The sequence below is a fragment of the Falco biarmicus genome, chromosome 3, assembly GCF_023638135.1.
Source record: "Falco biarmicus isolate bFalBia1 chromosome 3, bFalBia1.pri, whole genome shotgun sequence".
In the NCBI taxonomy this organism is placed as follows: domain Eukaryota; kingdom Metazoa; phylum Chordata; class Aves; order Falconiformes; family Falconidae; genus Falco; species Falco biarmicus.
The window spans coordinates 107644566-107665176 of record NC_079290.1 but is presented as its reverse complement, the minus strand read 5'-3'; the positions used below and the strand labels follow the sequence as shown (position 1 = coordinate 107665176).

Genomic DNA, 20611 nt, shown 5'->3' with positions numbered 1-20611 from the left:
GTTTTGCCAAGTGAGTAAGACGATCCCAAGGTCAGTTGGAGCTTTTTTGGAACTCTGCTATGTTACAGTGCGCTGGTTTTACACGACCAGTGTTTTTGATATTTAAACACTCTTCAAATAAATCACAATGACAACAGTGGGGAAAGAACATTCAGGGTGAAAATTCCCATAAAGCATTAGCCAGGTGTGATGGTTAACCCCTCACGTGTTTGATTTAAAACATTGGTTCAAACATTACAAAATATTGTAAAAATTGTCTTTTGCCTTGTTAGCTTAAAAGATTATGTCCAACGTCAGACTTTCAAGGGGAAGAAGTATTCCAAATCCACCATTGGGTTGAATTTCAACAAACTTCAAAATGGCAGGATCAGAAATTATTGCGGGTAAAATAAGAAAGTATTAGCTAAATTATCAAAATTACAAAATATTCCATCTACTCTAATAATAATTTCTGTTTTCAGCTTCATTTACAAGTGACAGCATTTGTGAGGATGTAGATGATCAAAAGATTTGGCAGAACCCTCGAGGTTTAAAGTGAATTTACCTTCCCAGGCAACACAGTTCCAACAGAAGGTGCAATTGTCACTGGACAGTCTTCTGGCACACAGAATTCAAATGAAGCGGGTCCAACCGGGGCAACTTCCCCGTTGCCAGTTCTGGGGACAGCATGAGTAAAGGGGTTGACGCTCACACGGGAGTTCATCACATACAGTGTTGCTGTAGACACACCATTTAAAGCTGTTGCAGCAAAGCGAACTAAGGAATGAGACAATTCAAGAGGTGGGTGGACTCCAACTGCTTTGCATGACAGCTTGAATTGTCTAAAAATAAACACATGATAAATTGTCTCAGCATAAAATAGTCTCTTAATCAGCCCGGAAAATAGGGAACTAATCCTGTAGTCCCTATTTAAGCAGAATTTCAAGCTTGCAATGGGAATTTTGCCTAAAGATGAACAATAATACTATCTATTTTTAATGCACAATTGGCTAGAGTCCCTGCTTGAATTCTTCCTCTGTGAACTTCTGGAAATACATCCAGTCAAATCAAAGTTTATGCCATCATTATTTTAGTAGCATTAGCTTAACGTATGAAACATTTTTACAAAAAAGATTCCTTCGGCAATTCAGCTGAAAAAGCAAGCAGGGCACAGCAAGTGAAGTGACCTGGGGCAAGCCTGCAGCTTGGATAAGTGACAAGGATAAATTTCAGGAAAAGCCATCTCAGTAAAGACAGATGTAAACAAAGGATGAAACTAAGAAGCACTGAGCAACTCTTGTCAACTGGAGAATCCTTACCTGCCTCACATTTTTATCCTAGCCTTTCCTCTTCAAAGCAGGCAGGGATTTAATTTCGGAACTAGCTTACCAGTGGAAATCCAGTGTGATTTAGACTTCTAGATTACCTACCGGTTTCTTAACATACCTATTAATCTCTGACTTGCAGGTTAGTTCAAAGCTGTACTCTTTGGCCTTGTTAGCTTTAAAGATTATGTCCAACGTCAGGCTTTCAAGGGGAAGAAGTATTCCAAATCCATCACTGGGCTGAATTTCAACAAACTTCAGAATGGCAGGATCAGAAATTATTGTGGGTAAAATAAGAAATTATTAGCTAAATTATCAAATCGTTAATAAATTAAAACAAGACATTACTGGCAAGGTAAGAAAATGTTGTTATTAAATCTACAAATGTCAGAGGAACAGAAACCTTCTAGTGCGAAGCTTTCATCTGAGTTAGTGACTAGCGTCTGACTGACGTGCAGATTTCTCATCTCAACGTAACTTGAAAGGCATTAAATCCATTAACTCAGGCTTCAGCGGAATCTCTTCTCCAGTTTCTTACCATCTATGGTAATCACCATTCCCTAATGATGTTTATTTACTCTTCATAGCCAAATGAATGAAATATGATGAAAATCTCAACAGTTCTCCCTGTGTCTTTGAAGAGCTGATTCCTCTATGGTGTGCAGATACCACAGCAACAAGTACCAGTTCAATATCTACAAATGTACACTGGTTTGTGTTTGAGTTGATGATCATTCACGAATGTCTCCCCATCACATTTTAAGCTAATCATGAAAGACATACTGTGAAGTAAAGATTTAATGAAGCTGAAGATATACATTTCTTTTAGCTATCTCCTTGATTTTAATCCCTAAAATGGCAGAGAGAGGGAGAACGCTTAATTAAATGTCAGGTTCCTCTAGCTCTGATTCCAATATGCCAAACCATTTCACACTGCAATCATCATGCTGTTATGAAGCTTGAACAGCTAACTTTTGGGGGAAAAAAATCTAAAACATCAGTAGACCTAGCCCACACGAAACTGGCAGCTCCTGCGATTAATTTAGCTTCCATGTCAATTTACAGTAAAAAAAGTCAGAAACACCTAGGCTTGGGTCAGGGGATGGCTCCCAACACACAGTTTGGCCATGGCCATCCTGCTTTACAAAGTGCTTAGGTGCTTGGATGCAAATTGTGCGATATTCCTCAGCCTCAGCCACAGCGACATCCCTAAGCCTGGTGTATTTAGTAGTGTAAGTGACCTGTGAGTCTGAAAGACAAGTGCACCAGGTATTGTTGGAAAGACCAGGTATCCTAATAGGATAAAGTCAGCCTAATGACGTTACGTAGGTGAGAACTGTAATGGCTCCTCAAAGGTGTTCATACTGCTTGGAAAATGCTTAGGGTATAGTAAGATGAAATTTACACAAAGCAGTACCAGAACTAGTCTGCGTGCTTCCACAGTGCTGAGGCAGAGGTATTTCCATGGGTTTGCAAGAACCAATGGTGATTTATTTACATTCACATTGAAACACGGTTTCATAACAATTACATGTATTTGGATACAAGAAGAGGTGTGTGTGGGATAACTACGTACCTCTGGAAGCCCCACAAATCCAAACTCTTGCGGCAATATAGATTTGTTTGTTATCCTGACATTTGCCTGCACAGCTTCATGGATCGTACAGAATCCAAAATTTATTTGTGATGGACTGATTTCCAAATCAGAAGTAGTAACAATTGCATGGACAGTAAAATTAACTTTTTTAGCCTGAAACAAATGCAAGAGCACAGGATAAAAAAATCCATCTGTAAGGGCAGGATTTAAGTGAATTGTCATCTGAAAAGATAACAGCAAAAAGTTATTCTACTCTAGTCCTTGACAATAACATGTGTAACATGTCTACATAACAAATGTAAATATCTATCTAGGCCTCCTTGTTTTCCAAAAATAAGCAGTAGGAAACATCTCTTTGATAAGTAAAATTAAAAAAATAAATAAATCTGTATCTCAAATTCCACACGCTAGAATGGAATCACACCTGCATCTTCAGGAAAATGTAAACTGTAAGAATATGCTGCACCTGCAGTACACATCAGAATACAAAGATTGTGCTATGGTATCTAATCACTCTCTGGTACGAAATAAGCTACTGGGGAATAGATGAGCGCTAATGAGAAAGGATGTACCTTTCTACACTGTAAACATGCTGACCAGAAGAAACCACCAAACCTGTATTATCACTTTAAGCACCTTTCGCTTGTTGAAGTCCTACGATAATAGTAAAGAAGTAATCTAAGATTAGGTATCACTAAATGAATATTCACTAAAATTATTTCATCTATTTTCAGTCTGATAACCAGCATAATTAAAATCACTAACTTTATCTGCAATCAGTATTGTCACTGGGACTTCCAGAATTCTTGTTTCCTCATTAAAATAGCTCCCTGCATCTTCAGGAAGAGAGTGCCTGAAAATCAAAAATACATTGTTTCATAAAAATATTCTTACTGCTTTTTAGCTAAGGGGAATGATAAAGTTTTGATGGATGTATTTCTGAACAAAAAGTAAAAAATCAAACCAGATACTTAAGGTCTAAAGGTTTTATTATTCACAGCTTTTATTCTTAACACAGTATTTGTGCTCAAATAGGAGCATTCTCACGTATAACTGGATAAGCGTCAACTCCAATGCTTAACTAAAACCTTGTATGCGAATACTAGGGAAAATGGTGGAAGAAAAAGCCAATCAAAAATTAGTGACGTATGAAGTTCCACCTTCTGACCAAGAAAAAGAAGATGCAGTCAGATCAGAAATATTACGGACTTGTCCCAGATTTCCTACACAACGGCATACCTTCAGCCAACCTGCCCTGGGCAGGTACGCACGGCTTGCAAGGGTGTCTAGCAAGGAAGGTAGAGCAATGGAGCTTGCGTGTTAATGCTAGATTTTTTTATTTTTAAAGACAGGATCTCGCACACAGAGCAGCTCAGGGCAGTTACTCACAGAGGCCTGCATCCATTTATCTTCCTTTCAAATGCCATCCAGTCATTTAACATTCTGAAAAATTCACGGCTTACTTTATAATTGGAATATAAGCCGCCTGCGTCTTTGCTGCAACCACAGCACATACCCAACCCAACCCTACCCAACCCAGGCAATCGTTTCCTTTTGACACTGATGTTAGTTAATTACCAGCCAGTCTGCGGCAGAACCAATTGTATCGCATAGCACAGAGACCTAAATAAAGTGAAACAAACTTGGGAGACCAATAGTGACTGATTATATACCAGATTCGTAATTTATAAGAAATACGTGGGGCTTCTGTAGCTGAAGCATCTTGCCATCATAAGCTCAATTTCAGAGCTTCAAGCCAAGACAATACAAAAGCTCCAGCATTTTTAGCTTTACTGCTCTATTTATAGTGTCTTACAGCATCCGAGTGAATTGCTTCATGTTCTTAGGTCTCCACAGTGATCATGTTCCTACTACTACTACTGGAATTACATGCAATTTTTAAATGTATTGTTAAAGACTAGTTAATGACCAGACAGCACCCACTCAGTCACCATGGTGATCCAAAATCCCGATGGCTGCTATTTTGCAAGTCTGAAATGTGACTTTAGAAGGTGATTTTCAAAGGTGTTGCTAACTTATTTAAAGACAGGAAGGTAGGAATAAAGTACCAGCTTTCACTTTGTCACAGGACATTAGAATAGCAGAAGAAATTAATCTGTTACAAAATAATTCAGAGGCGGTAAATATAACTGTTAACTGTACGTACACAGTGATGGACTCTAAATTAGCTGTTAATGCCTTGGGGAAAAGACACTGAAATCCTTCAGACAGTTCCCTGAAAATGGCATCTTCATGCTTAAAAGCAATTAAAGAGAAGCATAAAAGACAAATCAGATTTAGACTGCCAGCATCTGCAGGACTAGCTCCAAATGCAGAAAACCTAAAAGACGTGGTATTTGGGAATTCTGAGAGTCAGCAGATTAGAGAACAAGTAAACAGAGAACGTCTGCTTCAAACACCCAGAAAGTTATGAGTGTTGTAACATCTGATCAAGCATTTCAGTGTGCACAGAATACTCGGGAGAACTTCCCAAGCCTCCAGGCATCTATCTGTTCCCTTGGTATCGCTGAACGAGTGTTTCTTTTTACTTTTGTGTTACCTGCAATATAGCTTTTCTATTACTACAGCTTATAGCACTGAGGCAGTGAGGAGGCACTTACAGAAATGTATCACTCACTCAGGACTTCCCACCAGCTTGTAGCAAGCTCAGCTTCCCTGTCACATATGCACCTCCCCTGTGCGCTGGGTCTTTTAAAACTGATCCGTATACTGAAACAGCCAAATACTTATTTCTGTATCAGAAATGCCTTAATCTCATCAAATCTCCTTTCTGAAGCTTCCCCATTTTTCAAAGGAAGATTAATGTTCTAAATCCAAGCTATGCTTCTATCCACTCAGTACGCAGCACAGTGCTTTACAGCATCCGAAGTTTAGGAACTGAAAAATGTCACGATAATGGTTACTGTTGTTGTAATCTGATCGGATTTGAGATGTTGGAAGCACTGTAAATACTTCCAGTTCTTTGAAAACTAACCTGGTGAAAATTTCAAAATCAGTGATTGCCTCTCAGTTTAGAATCCAGAGACACTGAGCACGTCAGAGAAGACCCAAATATACACTTACATCAAAGGGACTACATAACCTATATGAAAATAGCAGCAGGTTTGCAGCAGCAATCAACGCAGAAGCTACTGAAGTACTTGGCTCTATACCAGAATTAGGTTTTATATCATTTAATTTATATTTGAAAAGAAATGTCCTGTTAAATTCTTTAGGATGGCAATGATGAGGTAAATAAAACTAACAGTGATCAACAGAGGCTCTTGTATTTAAATTTTTAAAAACCAGAACTCTTCGTTTCCAGTAACTGAGTTATGTTTGTATATGTCGATGTGCCATGAAAGGGAGAAACTTGCTGGGATAAGGCTTTTAGCATCTTAGAAGACGTCATATAAATTGCCACATGAAATTCAAGACCAATACATCCATATTTTGAAGAAAAATGTACACGGGCAGGAGAGAGAGGAACAGGAAGCCCAACCATTCTTACCTTAATTAGCAAGCACAGGAGTTCTTGTCCAGAAATTATTTAATCAGTGATCCGTGAAGTAGCCACCTGCCTAGATAACCTCTCTCTCATATGAGAATAGCTTCCCCACAGAAATGGGAGCAGCCTACCATGCGACTGCTAAGATTTTCACACTACTGCTGTCACCACAGGAGAAGCATTTCCTCACAGGTATGTGATCCAAGTTAATTTCCTCCTTGAGCATCTGGCAACTTTTAAGGGGGAGAGCAGGGGGGAGCGGAGGCCTGCCTTGACACCAGCAGCGTGAAGTCCAGCCTGCTACGGTGTGAAGGAAAAAAAAACCCAACTCTGCTCTGGTTTTCCACTGACAGCTTCCTACAGATATTGTCTTAAATACTGAAAAGATTAGTGTCGTTAGATTACCTGGGCAGAAACTTAAGTCGCACACTGAAGGATGACTGAGCTTGAATGTAACCTGTTTTTGGAAGCAGCTCCATGTGCTTACTCAATCCTTTGCATACTTCAAACTTCAAACGCAGCGTGGCTTTTGCTCTGCAGACAGATCAGACATGCCGAGGTGGCTGTGAGGCCGCCTGCACAGCCACCTCAGCAACATTTGCTCTTGGAGTTTGGTTTCCTCCCACCCGCACCCTCGCACCTCTGCTCTACATTACCATTATAACAATTGTAGGTACACCTAGCTGTATTTCAAGAAATATACACAGCTGATTGGAACATAAGTGCAGCACAGCAGTAAGTCAGATCAGGGGAAAGTCAAAGCCAAATTATTGTGAAATATCAGATAATTATTTGCTCCGAGCATAATTTCCTCTGACTGAATCAATAGGAATGACTCAGGTAATGTTTGAGACACCTAATTGATCCTAGCTGCAGCAGAGAACCCACTCAAGACTCAGAGTAGTCTTGTCATGCTGGATCTAGGTTATGTAACAATTGCTGGTGGGTAGGACGTAACAAATAAAAACCTGTTATTCTGTCTAAGAAACAGAAAAATGAAGACCAGCGACCCCCAAGTGGGGCCAAGGGTACCTAGATGCTGCTTAAGAGGCTAACAAGCACTTGAAGTCCCAGCCTGTAGTCAGAAGAATCAAAACAATGAACCTGGAAGTGCAAAACACACCTGAAACATCAACACGTACCCGGTTTGTGAATTCCATTCATCCTCTTTGTCATAATTATCTCAAAATTTCAATACCAAAAATTAAGCCTGTACAGGCAGGAAAAGAACCCTCAGACTCAGGGGCAGGGGGGAGGCAGGCCTGTCTTATCCCATAAATGCACTGAGAACACTGCTGCTGTTGGTCTTTCTCCCCAAAACTGTGGTGACTTTTTTAAACAGATGTGAATTCACAGCGCTCTTGTAACTTTCCCTCTAACAGCAGAGATCCTGCAGGGCTAGAAGTCATAGCGTGGCTAAGCTGAGACTGCCAGTTCCTCTGCTAAAACGTGTGATCAATCTGCCCTATGAATGGCATCTTGGAAGTTAGAAACATCTCCCTGTTCGCTGAATTCTGGCCATATTATAATGCAGCGATAGCCACAGACCATACCTTGCCCTGGAATTGTATGTCTAAGTGCAAAATTGCCAAGCAATTTACAAATATTTCAGCTTGTCATTTTCCTTCTCTTGGACTGGTTTACAAGCTGCCAGTCCAGATGGTCTGCTCTAAATCAACAGCTATAGCATGTGGTACCGGGAGCCTGCAATGATTTCTGACTGTTGACAATCTAAAAGAGCTATATACTACTTCATTAAATCAGTGCAGATTATAACCTGCCAAAGAAATTACTTTTCAAAGCGATTTATACTGGACAGGATTCTGATAAGAAGATACTTCCACCCTTTCTGCTGCTGCTTTACGCTTTCTGATCACCGTATTCTATGTGACCAGAAAAAAAGCCCAAAACCCCAAACCAACCCAGTATTAACTAACATTCTGCGATTCTACTGAGCTTGCTGGGGCACTTAAGTGCCAGAGCACTTGAAAATTTGATCTGCTATTTATGCTGTAGACTACAGTGTCATCGATTGCTGCAGCAATAAGATATAGGCAAGTTCTTTATGCTCTGCTGTCAGATGTTTGTGTCTACTGGTGCTGGACAAAATGCTATTCTAACCCATCATCTCCCTTGGGTTGGGGTCAGATTTTGCCCCAAAAATCTGAAGAATTATCTCACTATGAGTTTCAAGGTTGTTTGGGGTTTTTCTGATTGTTTTTTGTTTGTTTGTTGTTGGTTCTTGGTTTTTTTGCTATAACTAGTTAGGATTGGAGCAGAAATTTGTAAGAATACTCCTGAAGAGCAGCATTATTTAAGTATCTCATTAACACTTAATTAAAGTACCTGCGTTCTGGAAGTTATGCCAATAAGATTTCACATCTACTGGCTTCAAACTTCAGTTCTCACTAGCGAAGGCATTTCAGCAGTTGTCAGACAAGCAGCCTTTTCAGCTGGGCTGCGGCAAGTTTACCTTTGGGCTCCCTCAAGTGAGTGGCTGCTCCCAGTGTTAGCTCAGACAGAGCTGTAGTAACTCTAGCTGACACACAGTTCCCATGTGCAGCCATTGTAACAACCCGTTACCTTTGGTTGTATCCTGACAGCAGTTTGGGCGCTTCTTTGCTTCCCTGATAAATGTCCTGGGCTCGGGATCCTGGGTCTGTGTGTAGCTCCAGACCACAGACCCTAGCGAGAGGACCTTTCCCCAGTTTTTCACTATCACAATGAAAATGCAGCAACTTACTACTCTAACTTAAGAAATTTTTCTTGACTGATAGTAGTTTATAGCTATTTTCAGCAGTTTAAATTCATTCTGTTTGAGAAGTGGTTTGACATGTACCGTGTAACAATGAGGAATCCTCTTTGATACACGCTACATAATATTTTCAGTAGCTACTAGAGGAAAAAACTTCTCAGGCATCATGTCTGAATGACAAAATGTATCTACTTTTGCAGGATAAAATGTTGAGAGACGTGATGTTCCTGCACACTAAATGCTTTTAATTTCAGCCCAAATGACTGGGTAACAAAGAAAATTTTCCTAACTGTGGAAAATTGGGTGATAAATCAAAGACTTGATTTGCCAAGGTACGAAGGCCAGTATACTGCGTATTAAGTGCTCTTAATTTAGTGAAACTTGGCAAAGGATCAGCAGGATTTTTCCCTCAGTTGAGAAGTTTTGCCCTAAGCAATTTGACAGCTTCTATCTTTGGGATCCCCTTGAAATCTTAAATTTTCATTAGGAGAGTTATTCTGCTTCTATACTTGCAAGTTTTATCCCTGGGTTATCTAGACCAAGTAAAATCACTTATATAACAACTTGTGCTTGTCATATCTGTAAGCTGAATTTCTGAGATAACAGCTTTACTCATTTCTTTCCAACTGTGAAGAATCTCTGCAGTCTGTAATTCTGGTAAGAGGTTTAGAATGGATGCCTTCTACAGAACCAATCTCTCCCCCACCCTCCCACAAACCCACCCCAACCCTATTTAAAAAGAATCTAAGAAATGCAAATTGTTAAAATAAGCGCTCAATAGTGACTGCATTAGGTGGAGAGAAGACACCCAGCACCTGAAGACAACTGAGTAAAAGATCATACAACTACCCTCTAACAGCACAAAATCTCTGGCAGCCAATCAGCTGAAATATTATCTTTATATTAGAGTGCAAACAGAACCAGTCTCCGGACATCACTGACTTGGACTACAGAAACACCCAGATATTTTATCCCCTGCACATTGCTATTTGGTCACTAGCTGTGTACTCACAAGGTATCTGTCACTCCAGTGCAGTGCTAAGGCCTGTATGGGTTAGGAAAAGTTGTATCCTTCCCATTTTATGGTAAACGCAAAAGGACTGACACGAGTTATCCAGCATTGTACTCCAAATCTGGAAATACTGGTGACTGACCTTCTCAATAAAGAACAGTTGGCATGCAGCTGGCTTCCAGACTGTAAGTCTCCCATGGACTTTAATTAAAGGTAAAATAGCTGAGAAACAACAAAATACTCTTTCCTAAATTTTCCTGGCTGAAGCGATTATACCCAATGTGCACTTAAGTCTAGACTCATTTATCTCCCTAATGCTCAGTGTGCAAATCCCACACGATGGAACTTGGTGGGGCTGCTGCTCCCGAGGAACTTGACAGTTCTACCATAGAACAGGTACAACACAGGGAATCTTGCAGGAGCATGTATTAACCCAGATACTTCATAGCTACGGCTAGTCTTGGGAATCTGGGAGCATAGGGTACCCAATTCCAATTTCCACAGCAGCGTGGAACTTGGAGGGCTTTCAGGATGTCCTCCTGGAACACCAGAGAAAAACCCAAACTGTTCTTCAGCTTCCTGTGACAAGATGGGTCTGGCACAACAGAATCTCAAGATATCATCTAGTAGCTGAAGATCTCATTATTTAGCCATAGCAAGGCAGCTGCGAATTAAAGGGTAGCTCACCTGCTCTGAATGACAACGCAATCCTGATAGAGTCGGTCATACATACAGATCTTTAAATCAACGTTGGGATTGGGCACCCAAACCGGCACATCAACAGAAACCCCAACGGCACTAAAGCATAGCTGTTAATACATAAATCAAGAGTGCAATTATTTTTGTTAGTCTCAAATTCTTACTGATCTAGACAGAACAAGACTTTCTGCTATAAACTAGAGCTGAATAAAATATTCTAGTATTCATATTGCAACAGGTTCTTTAATTAGGCAAATCATTCATAAAATAAAACCTAGGTGTTATGGTGTCCCAGCAGGAAAAAAAATTGTACTTTGATTTCAATTCTTTGATAGGGAACATGAAGGAATTGCATGCTGCCCCTGATATTGAAAAGAAATATTTAAAGTGCATCTAGCTTAAGTGAATATGCCGTAATTCACAAACTTGAGAGACTGCAGCTTGTTTAGCCAGCAGAGCAATGCTGTAACAGCAGCAGTGCTGCACTTGCTGTAATGACCTCAGGTCTGACAGCAGTGACCACATAGCTCAGACTTGGACAAAATGACCCTGCAGGAGCAGGAGAGGGTGCCCACAGGAGCCTTCGGTACGCATCTGCAGCTCCTTTTGTAGACTACTCCATCTGTAGACCGTGGAGAGAGCCAAGACTGGCCTACTGAGCTTCTTGGAAATTTTTCTTTATTTTTTTGGCAAGCTTCTGTGAACTGTTCCCAGGCAGAATTTGGCTTCCAATGAAGTGTAGAATCAAAATATGCTGAAGTGGTAACTAAAGTTGTCATCTCTTCCAGCTTTCACACATCAGTTTCACTACTGCATGCTAAATAATTCCAATTCTGATATATCAGAAAGAAAATAAACTACGTGGGTTGGGAATAGAGGGGAATTAGATGTTTTCCAGTATGATGTCTGATAAAATGGGAATATCAGGATTATTTGCACAGAAATTTAAGGGAACCAACAAGTTTAACAACCATACTGCATCAGAAAGAAGGACCGTGATTTACAGTTACCTCCCACCAGAGCACATAATACTTGATCACATGGTACCTCATTGTTATTACTTAGAATGTTCATAAAACATATCTGTCCTCTAACTCCTTCTCCTGTTTGTAATATAGGATTTTTGAGCGCTCTTAATTCTTGGGAAAAGCAGAAGTAGGAGGACTCTAAACTCTTTTTCTACAGTGTTTTGAAGCAAGTCTTGCACAAAATCACTCACTGGTTTGCAGTCTGAGTTGTCAAACATGATCACAAACTCTGCCCGCACATCTCCAGGGATAGCTGGGACAAATATAATCTGAAGTTTGACTGAGCTGCGGGGTCCAATTTCACCTTCAGTAACCTAAACAAGAAGTAACATGTTTTTAATGAAAATACTGTATTACTGTAGTTGGCTATAAATTGTATTGAAATAAAGAAGCACTATATACTCATACTATACAAACACTCTACTACACCTAGCTTGTAACTAGATTGAACACACTATGCAAGAGAAAAAATAAATAAACCAGTATTAGTAGCTCCCTAGGAGGTTTATTGTGGGGAAAAGACTTGGCATGACACATGGTTTTGCAACGAATCTGAGTCTCCCCTGTTACTGCAGGAGTCTGTATGACAGCTAAATAATGTGGTTTACCAAAGTGTTTCCATCATGTATTGGGGAATGTGTAACTAAAACATGGAGAAGCAGCCTTCTGCAGCCATTCAAAGATCTGCTCTGCTGATTGCAGCATTGAGTCCACCTGCCTTTCGTATGCATAAGAGGAAGCCATAAATGCTAGTACCAGCCAGGATCTGCGCTCTCATACCCAGATTTTGTAATATGGCTCAAGTCTGACACTTCCTAGACGCTCTTCCTGCCCCATCTTTTGTGTTGTCACCAGACTTTGTGTAACTACAGAACAACACAGCAGAAAAAAGTTTCACATACACACATACACACAGAGTTAAATTATGGAAAACGTAAATTTATACAGAATCTGTCAGCTCAAATAAGTCAAATAAGATCAAAAGAAAGGGCAAATGTGTCATGTGATTTCATTTAAAGAATTAATTGTGATATAGTGAAGTCCAGCGGGCTTGAAACCGATCATGCACCTAACCATTTCCCACCAGAGCCAAAGCAATGTATTTAATGTAGGCTTAGACTAGTGAAAACCTTGGATCCGTATCTCAGGGTATTCATTACCTTTCCAAGCATGATTTCGACTGGTGTTTCTTCAGGAGAAAGTTCCACTACATTATGTGCGTTGTCTGTGTCTAGATCTGATCTGGAATGTGATATATCTTGACCAAGTTGTTCTGGGGAAGAAAAAAAACCAAACCACAAACAAAATCCCACAGAATGCTGGATGTGTGCATCTAGTCACTTATCAAAAATAACAAACCGGGCAGAAGTACATTGATTTTGGTCAATATTGCAAATCAAGTAACGTATGCCAGTGATGGGGAAACATAAATGTCTAGAAGGCGATTTCTGTTTGGCCATACAACTTTGCCCTAGCCTAGAAGCCTACCTCAGGCACCTGAGCCTTCCACTACAGAACACCAATATTGATGTTTCAGTAGGACAAAGCGTATACCGGAGGTTGTTAACATCAAGGAACGCAAATTCAGCTGAAAGCGAGAGCTGGGCCTTAAGAGCAATTTCAGTGGGACAAAGCAAGGCAGTCTGGAGGACTCGCAACACAAGTGAAAGTGCTGCTTCACTTTATGCTCAAAACAACTGCAATAATAAGCACCTTTTAAATAAACAGTCTCCCACTAGGGCTTCAAAGTGCCTTAAACTAATGCACCACGAGAGAGACGAAGCTCACGCTGGACTCCATGGCAGTACTCAAATGCAAACCATATCCTTCACGTTAACCAGGAAAAAGATCAGAGTGTCACAAGGTATGTTAATGTGCCAAAGCAGTGGATTTTTTTTTTTTTTAAGGTCTGAAAACATCTTTACGTGTTCTTTGGAGACAGCTACTGTGATTTATGGAATCGCTCCATTTCACAATACAGATCCCAGATTTAAAAAAAGCAAGCCACCCACTACCTTTTCATGGAACTTTTAGTTTCCTGCAATTGGAAAGATCAACATCGAGACATAATGTTAAAGCATACAGATAATAAAGAAATCAAGAAAGTCTTTCTTCTACAAGACTGGATTTTATTAAGCACCTGGTAAACATCAGGAATGAGACGGAAAATGTCTGAGGAGGTTCATCTTTCTGCTTCCTTGTTCCTAGAACCACAGACTATAAAAATAAACCTGTCATGTGGATTTCTATTCTGAGAAGTGGGTATTCAGTTGCTGAGACAAGAATGATAACAATTTTGTAGTTTCTGTAAGCCAGTTGGGTTCTGTATTCTTCTGAGACTGAATTGTTGATCGCTAATGAGAAGTGAGATTCTCTGCTGCTTTTGATATAATGGTGTCAGTACATTATTTTTAGTCATTTTTTTGTGAGGCAGCATACAAAGAACTCTAACATTACTACTAGAGTAATGAACTCCTTAATTTACTGAGTAACTTTGCAAACTGAATTCCACAGTTCATTACAGGAAACCCTACAAATGGATAATGCTTGGCCTGGAAAACTGCACTGGCTATTTTCTAAGGTAGTCAGCTTACCTGCGGAACTACTGCTCCGGCTTGTCTCAGCTCTCTGCTGCTCCACCTGGGCAGCACAGCAGGTCACTTCCTTACTACCCTCAGGACAAACTTGTTCCTTCTTCTCAACTGCAGCTGTCACAGGACTATCGCTGTTTTTCTTTACAGGGACATCGTCACTGAAGTGTTCAGTAACCTATTAGAAAACAAAGAAAAAAGTATTTTCAACCGTGTCTGCTCATCTAGCTTGCACCAGCTCCAATTTTATCAAGCAGTTGCAAATCAAACTTGTGTTTTCTTGCAACTGTTCCACATTTTAAATGGAGAAGCGTGCTGCACTTTCTAAAAACTACACATTCTACTAGACCTTTATGAACGAGCAGATTTAATTTTTGCTGGCTGCCCAAAACAGGTAAATAATACAACAGGAGCAATACAGTGTCAGTTATTTTACAATTAACAGAACTAACATTCTTCTCGTGGAAACACAGGCAGTTCTATGTCAAAATTAGGTCTGCTAAAACTAGACTTCCGTTTATTACACACCTACAAAGGACAGAATACAGAAGGGAAACCATGGATACAGACGGTGTTATTTCACAAATTCTTTTATTTGAACCATGCTTTTAATGTAAGGATAATATATGAGTTGAAAACTGTGGCAAATAGCTCAGCAGTTTCACTGTACATAGTATTTAATGTAATGTTTCAAATGAGAGGTCATGTCTTTTCTTGGAACTTAAAAATTTGCTAGATTATCAAGCAGAGAATTTTGAAAACCATCTGAGCCAATTGTTCTTCAGCAATCAAAGAAATTAAAAGACTGCACTGATGGAAAAAGGATAAAGACTCTGCACTGAGCTTACAAGAACATACAGGCACTTCATAAAAGATACACAGCCTAGTAGTGCTATTCTCTCTGGTCAAGGACCTGTGAAATCTATCTGTTTATGTGTACTACCCAGGCAACACTTGAGGAAAAAGGAACATTTATGATAGTGATATTCATCAACACAGGAATTACAAAACACAAGCTCCTACCACAGTGAGTGGTTCATTGCTGTTGGGTTTTTTTTTGTTTGCTTGGGTTTTTTTAAAATCTGAAAGTTTCCCCACTTTAAGAATGAACTCTACAACTTATTTAGTACATCTTCAGAGTTAAGTTGTTCAGACTACTCAAAAATCCGGCCCACGGCGCTGACATGCAAAGACAATTGTATGCATGCTTTCTTGTGTCTTTCACTTAAAACTATCTGCTACATGGAGGAGTACAACTGTTAGGATTCCTCCGTTTTCTGTCAGCTTTGAAACTGGCATGCTGTAGGAGCAACCATCAGGTCTAACACCACACATTTTGTCAGCTCTGCACCAAGTGTCTGAGTCTTGGTACATTTCTCCAGTCTCTGCTTCATTCCCACCCAGGACATTCCACAGGACACAGTATTACAATCATTTGCATTCATTCCACTATTGATTGGAGAGATCCTCCTTCAATTTTTTTCACACTATTTATTATTGTTGTTTTCAGGCAACAGCCCTCAATGGGATTATTAGTCAAACGACGACAGCTCCTTCCCTTCTAACAACAGCTGTCAGTAACTGTGACTGTCCTTCTTTGGGCAGCAAGGGAAAATCACAGGCTAGTGCTCCCATTTGTCATTACTCCATTGCTAGTTTTGCAACTGTTAGCATTTCTCTTAAGTCCAGGAGTTGGGACTTTAAGTGACTCTGCCAGAATCTCCTCTTAACCAAAGTACTTTTTCCTAATTTTCATGGATGTGGAGAAGATAGAAATCATTACATAAATGATTGAAATGTTACAAAAAATTATCACTGTTAGTTTCCCCCCTACCCCCTAAATAATTTTAAATTATTTAAATTTAAATTTCTCTTCTGGTATTTGGGGATCTAACAGATCGTATCAAGACAGGCCAGCTCAAACATAAACAAACTACTAAAGGTTGGAGCAGATGATCTTCCAAAGCCCCCTCCAACCTGAGCTATGATTCTACCACACTTTGCAAAGCAGAATGTTTCTGTTGATTTAGGGAAATCCTTTTGAACCTACCATTCTTCCAGGAGAAGATTTTTCTGTTGCTCTGCATGTACTACTGTCACCTGCTGACATCTGAACTTTGAATCTTGTTCCCAAAGCTCCACTGTTTGTCAGGTTGATGGTCCGTGAAATTGTCTCTCCCACCACATGGCTGCCGAAGTCAATGAGCTCTTTATCTAGTGCCAGCTGTAAGAAGATAAACCATTAATTACTACTGTCCTAGATAGTCAGTAATGTCAATTAAATGAGCATCCACCTTTTCAAGAATAAGACTTTACATTTCTTATTATCATTTCAAAGACCATATCAAATAGTGACATGAACTGCGGGTATCCTTCTGCCTTCTTGCAGCAGCCAACTCATTAAAACAATGTCATGTTAAACTGAGCCCCTTCCATCGCAGTCTGCAAGGGGAAAAACAGGCTAAATTCTGCTCATAGTAACAGCTTGCATAAGCCTTTAGGTCATTACTCTGGAAATAGGTAATATTTATGTACCAATTCAGCACTGATACTCTTGTATTGCAGAAAAACGGTTGTCCTAGCATCAAGCTGAGAAGCAAGCAGCATTTAACATCATATAGTGACTATGTATCAGTTTGTAACACATTCTGCCTTGTTTCTTTGAGCTATCGTGGTTTACAAGGAGTTTATGAAGTAATATGCTGCTTCATAAAGAATTTTTAATGATTTTGATAACAAAAGGTTTGTTATTCAAGTTCAAGCATCAAAAAGACAAAGGCAACTTGGTTGCTTGTTAGTATCCTGCTTACAGCTGAACTCTTCCCACTTTCAGGGCATAAAGAACAGGAGTTCCTGGGTGTAATCAGTGCCCCACGCTGGTATGAACTCTCTAGATGAAGAAAACTACTCCTCTGACCAAAGCTAAACGTGCTGGCTTGCAGCTGCATTGTGCAGACTCATCTTCAGGGTCTTCTAACTGGAAACCAACAGAGTCCTATACACATACTCAGACTTAAGATATCACATATTGCTGTAGGAAGCTAGAATGATATTGCAAGTGCTTAAAATGAAGCACATCCTTAAATATTTTGCAAGAATGCTAATATAATAATTATAGCGCACTAACTTTCAGTTACTTCCCCTCTTCTATTTTCTGTGTAACAGATTGTTCTTGATTCATTTCCCTGTGCACAAAATTTTCAACATGTTGTCCGGTAAAGAAACTTTACATGCAATCCTATTCATTCAATTTACTAAAATCTAACAATCACAAATTCCAGGAAGACACTCATATGTCTAAACACCTTTTAAAAATTATTTGTTATTATTACGTATGCTCCCAGCATGCCCCAGATTTTGTATTTCTAGTCTTATTCTGATACTGGGTGTCTCCTTGCATAATCTTTTCCCTCTAGCATTGTATATACTCATCTATAGTTTCTTTTGGCCTATAAAGCTACTCTTAGCTGTGAAGGAAGTAATTTAAAAACAAAGCTGTTGCTTTTATCAAATACTTTATTCAAATTAGCTCATAGGAAGTTAGGGTATCTAAAAACAGTTAGTGCAGGCTGTATTTCCATCTCTTAAGAGTAAACATATTACCTTCTTCACCTAAAATTCAGTATAGACTTCTCAAAAGATTTTGAGATGCTGAAAGGAAATGATACATGCTTTTGACAAATGCCAGAAAAGACAGAAAGATAGTATGTGGTTTTTGTCTACATAGAAAACTATAGAATAAACTACTGCAGGTCTGGGATGGAATTTCCAAAAATTCCAATGAAAAAAAGATAGTTCATTTCCAGCCAGCGTTTCTCTTCCCAGTGTAATACCATGTCATCCACTTCTGAACAGAACTACTGCAGTCAACCCCAACCTGAAGTTAAAGCTACAGTTCATGGTTAAGTAAACCCATTAAGGTAATTTTGTATAAGGCTCACTGTAATCTGGGAAGCTAAGGAACGAATCATTTTCTGGAAAGAGACTCTCCATTTAGAAAATAAAAAAGAAAGAAATTTAAATATTTCTTGCTAAATATTTTCAATTATGTTTATGCTATCACACATTTTCTATTACTGTTGTTATACTGACTCTGAACATACTTGAAGTCACTTACAATGCATCTCTTGGGTGTACATTTCAGTGGAACAGAAAAAGAACCTGTCTGTGCCATAAACATGACTTCTCCTTCCAGGGTTTCATTTATCTGGAAAACAACAAAAAAAACAAACCAACCAACTCAACCAAGTAATCTTGAATGATTCAGCCTGCGTAGCCTGGTGAAAAATATTTTCACTCATTCTGAGTAACATACCTATCTCTACAGATTCTACATTTCTGCTTTAAAATAGTTTTGGTAACTGCCTGGCTAAGTTTAGCTAGGCGGTATTATAGATCTTTTTGTTTGGAGCACGTTTCAAAACATAGTCCAAGAATACTTAGTGGCAGGCATTCTAAAACGTGTGCTCAGAATATGCCTTACGACAATTTAACAGAGCTGGAACATGCACGCAGTCGTCCATTACAACACTGCCTTGCCTAGGAATGTCGTTTCCTTGTTAACAGTTAAGAAATTAAATTAATGATACTTTTAATCAGACTTCTGGATTATACTAGGATTCTCATAATTGTGTAACTTAGCACTCTGGTACACTTACCATTGGCTTAAATGTTACCACTAATTCACAGGACATTCCAGCAGACATTTTGCCGGGTGGGTCAAAACTGTGGAGATAATTAACATAAAACTCCAAATTAAAGCTATGTATGAAACATCCAGCTCCTACTCTGGTAACAATAGCAGATCTGGTTTTTTCCCCCCACTTGGATTAATTACTTGGAAAAGTCAGAATGAGCGACAGATTAATGAAAAGCTATAGAACCCTGCTGCAATTGTAAGACTACAAAGGCTGACTCTTTATCGAGGCTTTACTCAGAAAGCCTTACAAGTGCTTTTAAAAGGCAAGAATTACTGCCTTCGTGCTACAGACAAAGAGCCTGTAGGCAAACAGGTGAAGCTGAGGCTTGGTAATATCACCAAGAACAGGGTGGCCCAATCGCCTATTCAAACAGCGAGGAAGCTTCTCCTGTCACCCATTGAGCGTTGCTCTGTAACATCTCCCCTGTCCAAACAGGAAATTAAGTGGGGAAAAAAACCCAGAAGGTAGCTGCAAACGATTAGAGAATGTGCTGCTCACTGCAAACTGTATCAAAATTATCTTGAATAGAAACTGTCACTCATTTCAATGCCTCATTTCACGGTCTCTGTGATGCAAGCAAAATGCCCATCAGAAGACAAAAAATCTCACAGCTGCACTCTAAATGAAATTATCAAGGCATGACTGCAGACCTGTTCTGCCTGACGGAAACAGAAAGGAAGATAAGACAAAATAGATAAAAAGTTGTTAGCCGTGGGTATACCTAATCAAAGTGAAACACTGAAACAATTTTAGCAAAACAAAATGAAAACCAAAACAAAAGCAAGATGAAACATTTTTAAACAGAACGGGGAAATGCTGTTCAGAGTTCAGGAGCTTAAAATGTGAACAGGGAAATAAGCATCTGTATAGTGACCTTCAGAACAGGTCACTAGCAGTTTCCCCTGAGAAAGACTCTAAGGAATAGCTCCTTTATTTCAAACGTTACCTTGATAAATATTTATGATTTAGAGCACAGGCTGCCAAACACACAAACACACAGAGAACCACTATGCTAAGAATAGACCCTCATTGCATGAGGATGTAATAATGCTCATTTTAACCATTAGAATATAGTCTTTTATTAGCAAATGTAACATCTGTCACTAAACAGTTCTCAAGCAGTAAGTCTACAACTACCTGTGCAAATGATACAGAGGACAACTGATACCATGGCAGCTTAGATGTACTGAGCATTTTCAAAAAGCTTGGTAAAACTGTTTTGTGACAAACAATTTATGTATGGTTCTACCCGAGAAAAGATAATCATTATACAGTGTAAGGACAGTGTCTGCAAATCTGATCTGTGCTCTTCAAATTATTAATAATATGACAAAGGTTAATAAGATCTATATGTTATTTTTGCTATCTATCTATCTGACAAATGTATGGATGTCCAATTTACTTGAAAACACATGAA

General features: G+C 39.3%; 1 protein-coding gene across 1 annotated transcript in view; it reads right to left on the bottom strand.

Moving 5' to 3' along the window:
• CFAP74 (cilia and flagella associated protein 74) overlaps window positions 1-20611 on the bottom strand; it is a 92292-nt gene that overhangs the window by 10738 nt on the left and 60943 nt on the right. Inside the window, exons 17-28 of the mRNA XM_056331177.1 lie at window positions 19153-19219; window positions 18612-18701; window positions 16545-16718; window positions 14498-14672; window positions 13064-13176; window positions 12095-12217; window positions 10864-10985; window positions 6815-6943; window positions 3667-3754; window positions 2881-3054; window positions 1426-1559; window positions 545-821 (exon numbers count right to left, since the gene is read on the bottom strand). Coding sequence (XP_056187152.1) covers window positions 545-821; window positions 1426-1559; window positions 2881-3054; window positions 3667-3754; window positions 6815-6943; window positions 10864-10985; window positions 12095-12217; window positions 13064-13176; window positions 14498-14672; window positions 16545-16718; window positions 18612-18701; window positions 19153-19219 — 1666 coding nt within the window. The remainder of the gene's footprint in view (window positions 1-544; window positions 822-1425; window positions 1560-2880; window positions 3055-3666; window positions 3755-6814; window positions 6944-10863; window positions 10986-12094; window positions 12218-13063; window positions 13177-14497; window positions 14673-16544; window positions 16719-18611; window positions 18702-19152; window positions 19220-20611) is intronic.